The 7,591-nt window shown below is 33.4% G+C and overlaps 1 protein-coding gene across 1 annotated transcript in view; it reads left to right on the top strand.

Moving 5' to 3' along the window:
- LOC102016368 (vomeronasal type-2 receptor 26-like) overlaps positions 1–7,591 on the top strand; it is a 15,012-nt gene that overhangs the window by 3,176 nt on the left and 4,245 nt on the right. The window contains 4 exon segments of the mRNA XM_013511289.1: positions 3–456; positions 459–703; positions 4,775–4,999; positions 5,605–5,728. Coding sequence (XP_013366743.1) covers positions 3–456; positions 459–703; positions 4,775–4,999; positions 5,605–5,728 — 1,048 coding nt within the window.

The raw sequence follows: 7,591 nt of genomic DNA, 5'->3' as shown, positions 1-7,591 counted from the left end.
TAATGCTGCATTTTGGCTGGGTCTGGGTTGGTCTTGTGGTTCCAGATGACATCAGGGGAGAAATGTTTCTCCAGGACATGACACAAGAGATGAACAACAATGGACTGTGTATCTCATTTGCAGAAAGGATTTCAGAGTTTCCTGTTAAGGATACAGTTAACAGGCAACTCTTTATTGAAAGACTTACAACTACAAACGTCAATATTGCCTTTGGTGACATGTACTCTCTTCTCAGATTTGTATATAACATCTATTGCAGCACTCCATTTGGTAATATCTGGGTCACAACTTCTGACTGGGGTGTAACTACATTGCCCTTTGAACAAAGTCTAAGTTACACATACTTTGGTGGAGGATTATCTTTTTCTTTCCACAAGGAAGAGATTCCTGGTTTTAAAGATTTTCTTAGAACTGTTCAGCCTGCAAAATACCCTCATGATATCTTTATCCAGGATGTGTGTCCACATTATTTGAATGTCCGTATTTGGATCAGCATGGAATCAAGACACTGGGTCGATGTGAACAAAATGGTACCCTGGAAACTCGGACTCTGCATGTTTGGGATATGAGTACTTTACCCCAGAGCTACAATGTTTATGCTGCTGTGTATGTCATTGCCCAGGCACTTCACAAAGTGCTCTCACTCACGGTGGAAGACGAATCACTTGACAAAGATGCATATGTGACTCCTCATCCATGGCACGTAACCAAAGCTCATTCTTCTGTACTCCCAGACCAATGATCCATGCATTGTCCTTTCTGTTTCTTGACTCATTTTTTAAGAATTCTCCTTAAATTAGAACGAAATCAGACTAAATTGTGTAGCATGGGATAATTAACATCACTAGCTTTCCCTGTGCTCTTTTCATTAAGTCCCTTTATCTCTCCAACTACAGTCTTTTTCAAAGATGTACAAATTTTCCCCTGATTTTTGTCTTCAAATAATTTGCTGTTGAATTCCTGAAGAGTTAGATAAGGCTTGTCCTCAAATTACTTCTAAATTATTTTCAGGAATGTGTCTCCTTTTACTGTGGCAATTAAAAGATTAGTGTAAATATTGCAGTTTATTGAAGACTGCTAAAGGATTGCTCCTTTATTATACACATTCTTAATCATTTCAACATCCCATGTTTTTGGCCTTTGTAGCTTTTAAAATTTAGTTGTTCATCTCAATCTATCCTTTTTCATATTACTGAGGACCTGCATTGTATATTCTAGTTCTCCTATTAGCAGATAGTCAATGGAGGTGATTTTCTCAGAGACAATTAACTAAATTAAGTTTGTCATGTATTCTTCTAGAGATAACTCAGACCTATGCACAAAGAGACAAGCATAGGCAGGTAGTCATTTTTTTATAAAAAAAATCTACTTTATATTATAATTACATCCTATGTGAGTGCATAAATTAGTACGGCATAGGGATAATTCATTTTCATTTATTTTGTGGTTTCAAATTTTACTACAGTTAGGATTATTTAACCAGTGCTTCACTGATTTTTCAAATACAGAACATTTTCATATGTTCATTTTTCATTTGGCTCTTTTGCCCATTTTTATGGATTTTGGCTATGTTTTTCATTTGTAAAAGTTTAAATAAAGTTTGAACACATTCTTTCAGTTTTATGTATAGAGAACATCTTCACCTCTGTGAGCTGACTTCTCATTTTCTGTTTTGGTTAAGGAAAGTTCTCTAACTTTCTATTTTTCTACTATATAGTATATGCTTTCAGCCCTCTGAGAAGTCTGCTTACATCAAAGTCGAGAAGGTTATTGTTTAGCTCTTTAGCTTTCTTCTAAATATTTTGTTACTTAAATTTCAAATTTAGACAGGAATATATTTGAAACTGATTTTTGTGCATGCTGTACAATAGTAAGATCAAGATGATTTTTCTCCAGTGTGGAAAACCAAATTAGCCCAACAAAATTTATGGAAGAAGATACACTTTCTCTAATGCTTTGTATTATCACCTTTAAATTAGGTATTTGTGTACATAGTTCGCTGTTTTGCAGTTTTATACTGTGAATTACCACAATATTATTATGTTTATGTATTTTCTTTTCAATTTAGTTTCTATATTATTAATATTATATATTTTACATGTATATTTAATTCATGTTTAAATTGATTTTAATTTTTATGTTAATTTTTAATTTGTTTTCTTAAAAATATAATTGATATTTTACATTTTTTTCTTGTAGCTAAAGGTTTTTCCATAGATGCTTGCTGCTTTTCTATGTGCATACTGATATAACCCAAAAACATAGGATTTTATTAATTGCTAGTCTTATGGTTTTACTGCATTTCTTTTATTCTTTGTTAGACTAGCAAGGCCCTCTTCTTAGCATTGTATGCAAATGGCCAGAGCTGGTACACATACTTGTTCACAACCTTAAGAAAAAAATTCAGAATTTTACCATTTTGATTATTTTTGCTTCTGTAAGCAATGGTTAATAGTATTTATTACGGGATGGAAGCTGTTTTATATGTGCCAAATTTTCTAAGACTTTAAAACTTAATGTTTGCCAAATTTGACACCTACTTTCTAAATCTAGTATGACTGCCATATCATTTTCATATTTTTCCTTTATGAACAACTTGAGATGTGTTAATTTCAAAATGTTAAAATATACTTTACTATGATGGATTTATTTTGTTTTGTTAGATTCTATTTTTCTGTGCCACTGAGAAAAATTAATGTGTACTTTGTTCTTTTTTCCAGCTTTATTGAGATATGCTTGACTAAATTTTACTTATTCTAGGCAAACAACATATTTTTCTACAGTATACCCCTATGAAGTTGCGGTTCACAGTTCGTGGCCTCAGTCATTCCAGTATTTTCCTATACCCTAATTGTCCACAGAAACTCCCCACAATTTCACGGAAACAGCAAATATCCTCGGCAATTGCTTTTGATAGGAAGTTTGCAAGTAGCCAGTCCGAGAGCCTTATGCAGTTTTCCTTACTGCTCATTGGCTGCTGCCCTGTATCCCATTTCAGGCAGATGCACCTGCCCTTCTGCTTGGTAACAGGTTGATGAAGCCTGTAATTATCCAGTGTCCTCGGCTTCATTCTTCTTAAAACCATGTGATCACCAAGATGCCACAACAGTGTCCTGTAGCACCTAAGGCTTTACTAATACACTGTTTTAGTAAATTAAATTACACAAGTGTAAGAGTCAGCATATTTAAGGTTTAAACTGTAAAAATAGGCACTTTTTTGACCATATCTGAAACTGGCAGTTTTTCCAAATTCCAGAATGCTCCTGGAACATAACCCCCACAAATTTTAAGTGTTTTTTTATGCAGACATTGTGAAATAATTATTAAAACTAAGCTAATTGGTATGTCTATAACCTCCTGTAGTTTCCTGTGTGTGTGTATTCCTTCTTAACAAATTTTAAATGCACAATATGCAACTATTAATTGTAGTCAGTAAACTGTATATTAGGTCTGTAGTACTAATTCATTTTATAACTGAAAATTTCCTCCCTTTGACTAACATTGCCCCATTTCTAGCATCACTCAATCCCTGAGTTCATAAGTTATGTCACAAATCCTAGGGTTTTCTTCTTTTTTCAGTGTAAATAATATTCCTTTTCAAACACATTTTTAAAAATCTATTCATTTGGTAAGTGACACGTTGTTTCCATATCTTGGCTCTTGTGCACAACACTGGCCTTATAAAATGTATTTGAAAGTTTTTTCTCTTCAGTTCAATTTTCTTGGAAAAATATGAGAAATATTAGTAATCATTATTTCTAAAGATTTGTGGAATTCACCCATGAAACCATTTGGTCCTGGGCTGTCTCTCTTGGGAGACTTCTGATTTTGGGTTCCTTTGCTTTGTCTGTTACTGATATATTCAGATTTGTTACACTTGATGACTTAGTCTTGGTAATGTGATGGTTCTACTAATTTATCAGTGTTTTCTAGGTTAATTAATTTGTTCATAGTAGTTTTGTAAAATTCATTGTACTTATGTTGCATTACAGATTATTTTTGCTTTCATGTAATTTTTTATTTTTATTAGTACATATTTGCAGTATATAATGATTACATTCACAGTAGGCACTTAGTATAAGTACATGTGTCTTAATTCCTTTCACTTTCTTCTGCATTCATTTTTTGTTTTTAAATTTTCATCTTCTCTATTTCCTCCTTTTTATAGCTAAAAGTTTATTTTCTCTTTAAATCATCTCACTTGCATTTATCATTTTTATTGTTTTCTATTGTTCATATCATATACTTGTGGTCTGATACTCCTTTTCAACTTCTAACTTCCTATATAGTCTATTTTTTATTTTAAAAAGAATAAAAAACAATAACAAAATAACAACAACATAGACAAAAACAAGACAGCACAAAAGCAATAAAAATGAAACAGGGTTTCAAAACAAAATTATCACAGTTAACAGTGGTTATTTTAGTACATATTGTTACTTCAGCAAAGTTGCTCAAATTACCAGACATAAGAATGCGATTGATCAAACCATTAAAGAGAATAAAAAGTAATAATAAAACATTAGAAATGATACAAGATGGCAGGAATTCACCAATGGTTGTTATATTGCATATTGTTGTCTTCAAATGAGTTGTTCAGATTACCAGATATAAGCATGTGGAAAATATTAATCCCAGTATAAAACTTGATAGATAATGTAATAAATGCAATTTGTTAGGACATATAAAGGAAAAGAGGGCTGTTCAAGGAATTTTTTATTTTCACTTCTGTGCATTGCTTCCTAAATTTCTGACAATTAGTTTTCACTTTTAGCTCCATCCTTTCTTGCAAAAATCCCAACTTGAAAGAAGTAGTGGTAAGCAGAAAATTTCCAGTGAGAGAATTTCAAAGACCAAGCTTGACATCTTTAATTATCAACCCTTCCTGAATGGTACTAAAGCTCAAGTGAAAGTTGGAGAGTTCATCTTTGAATCCCACAAGGCTCCACGTTTTTCCTTAAATGATCAACTGATAATGTGGGGTGAACACCACATTGAGGTAAGCCTCTCTTAAGTAATCCCCATGATGATTGTGCTCAGAGCAAAGTGTGTTCAGAGCACTGGGGTTAGGTAAGCTTTTGAAGTCCATGAGACAAAGATCACCTTATTTACTTCTTTACTGTAGTGCCAGGTGTTTGAACTTCCGGGCATCAGAATTATCATGCAAACTACTGCTTCCTTTTGAGTTAATTGAACACATTGCCTTTCTTATGATGATCAAATAGTTGCCTACCTGATTAGAAAAATTAACCCAGGCCATAGTCTAGGTTAAAAAGATCACAGAAAGTTTGTCATAGCTGATAATGAGAATGAATGACTTAAATGAGAGAAATGAGATATTTCTGGAAGTAAAAATCACCACAATTGGACCCAATGTTTATCAATTGAACCCAATGTTTATCAATTGAATTTAATGAGTATGAGCAAATCTACTTACTTTAACCCTCTTTATGACTTCTATTCTCCCAAAATATTTACCAAAATTTTATTATCTCTTGGGTAACTTGTTAGGTTGCAAAAAAGTTCTGCTGAAACCTCCGCCTGTATGCTGCTACTGAATCTTGTTTATGAGTAGCTTTTCCTCTTCTCATACCTCTTGCACAGACTCCCTTTGCTATTTGCAGCCCAAGTTGCCAACTTGGATTCAGAAAAACTGCTCTGGAAGGAAAATCATTCTGTTGCTTTGACTGTATTCCCTGCCCCAATGGGGAGATTGCAAATAAAATGGGTAAGCATTTCTGAAAATTATTCAGAATGTGGAGCTAATCCATTGTGACATGGCTCCATAATGCCTGAGGATAGGCTTACAGTTAACTCCCAATAGTCTAATTTCTTCAGCTTATTTCTTATTTCCATTTCTTGGACAAGATGTTACTCATTCTATCTTTGAACTCCTGGGCTCAAGTAATCCTTCTAATTCAGCCTGCTGAGTAGCTGGAAACATAGTGTGTACCACCACGTGTGGCTCAGCTTTGATTTTAGCCTACCTATATTGAAAGCAGTTCTCTTACAACCTGTGCTTTTAACCAAAGGCTTACTATTGCTACAGTATAATTGTACCTAGCAATTACTGAGCACTCCTTAGATACTAAAATCTGTGAAGTGCACTGTAAAAGCAGTATCTTAGTTAAGGTAACAGTGACACTTTGAGAAATATAAAATAGTCAAGATTTTATGCATCACAAAATTGAACTTAAGAGAGATTACACAAATTGCAAAGATCATGTAGTTAAGAGACTGTTGACTCAAAATCCAGATCAATGACACACCAAAGTTTCTTTTAAGAACGTTATATTATACCCAGGTACCTGACTACTCTTCTCATAACTAAGATCACAGTGTTTGAGATACTTTTCACAGTTCTCACAGAAGCTTCATAAGAAATTATTTAATGAATGAATATTTGTTGAATAATTGACTATGTAATTTTTCCTTATAAAATTATTATAATTCTTAGAGCAATTCTACTTTAATCATACTCTCTTCCTTCACTACAATGTGATAAGCAGACAGTGATAGATGAGTTCTACTCAGACCTCAGAATAATAGAATGTTGAAAAGAATGTAGATGGTAAAGCCAGGTTCATGAGATTTCAGAAAGAAACTCCATCATAACATGGCCTATGGGCCATGCATGTTACACTCTGTCAGTGAATTTGTGTACATTTTTCCCACGTCCTGAGACTTTTCAGAAAGCCAGGTTTAGTGGCTATGAACTAATTGACCTGACAGGGAAATGTCAAGTCAGGAAAACCTTCACACTGTAACATGTGTACTATTGCCTGCTTTTAGGTAGATTTATAAGAAGAGTCATGAGTAAAAACCAGAAGAATATTTGATATTTTTAAATTTTTATTCAAAAAGAACCATAGCTAAATATGAAGGCATTTGAAGTGTTATTGCTAAAGAACTTAGAAGATCCATATATCTCAATCAGTACTAATATCAAAGCAAAAATGGATCTAAGACTTAGATATAAAAATAGAAAACTGCTGAATGATAACATATGGGAAACATTTGAAGACATAAGCACAGGCAAGGATTTCCTAAACACAACTCTAATAATGCAGGAAACAGTATCACAAATGGAATTACATAAAATTAGAAAGTTTCTGTGTGGAAAATGTAACAACCTGCAATATTAAAAGACACTCTACAAAATAAGAAAAGTAGTTCCTCTGACAGAAGAATAATAATTATAATATATAAAGAACTAAAAATTAAACATCTTGAAATGAATGACCCAATTAAAACATGGGCTAATCATCTGAAAAGATACTTGTCAAAAAAGTATAAATGTCTAGTAATATTGAGATATTAATGTCTGAGTAATATTGAGATAATAATGTCTGAGAAATATTTTCCCTTCTTAGACATTAGAGGAATGCAAAAGGAATAATACCTCTGAGTTTCCATCTGAACCCAGTCAGAACGGCTGTGAAGGAAACAAAATCATGGAACACTTATGAGGATACAGAGAAAAGGCAACCCCTCCACATGTTGGTGGAAATGTAAAGCAGTACAGGCAGTACAGAAATTGCTATAGAGGGCTGGGGATTTAGCTCAGCGGCAAAAGCGCCTGCCTGGCAAG

The sequence above is a fragment of the Chinchilla lanigera genome, unplaced genomic scaffold (assembly GCF_000276665.1).
Source record: "Chinchilla lanigera isolate Chin_1 unplaced genomic scaffold, ChiLan1.0 scaffold00012, whole genome shotgun sequence".
Lineage (NCBI taxonomy): Eukaryota > Metazoa > Chordata > Mammalia > Rodentia > Chinchillidae > Chinchilla > Chinchilla lanigera.
The sequence above is the reverse complement of the archived record's forward strand: the minus strand, read 5'-3'. Positions and strand labels throughout refer to the sequence as shown.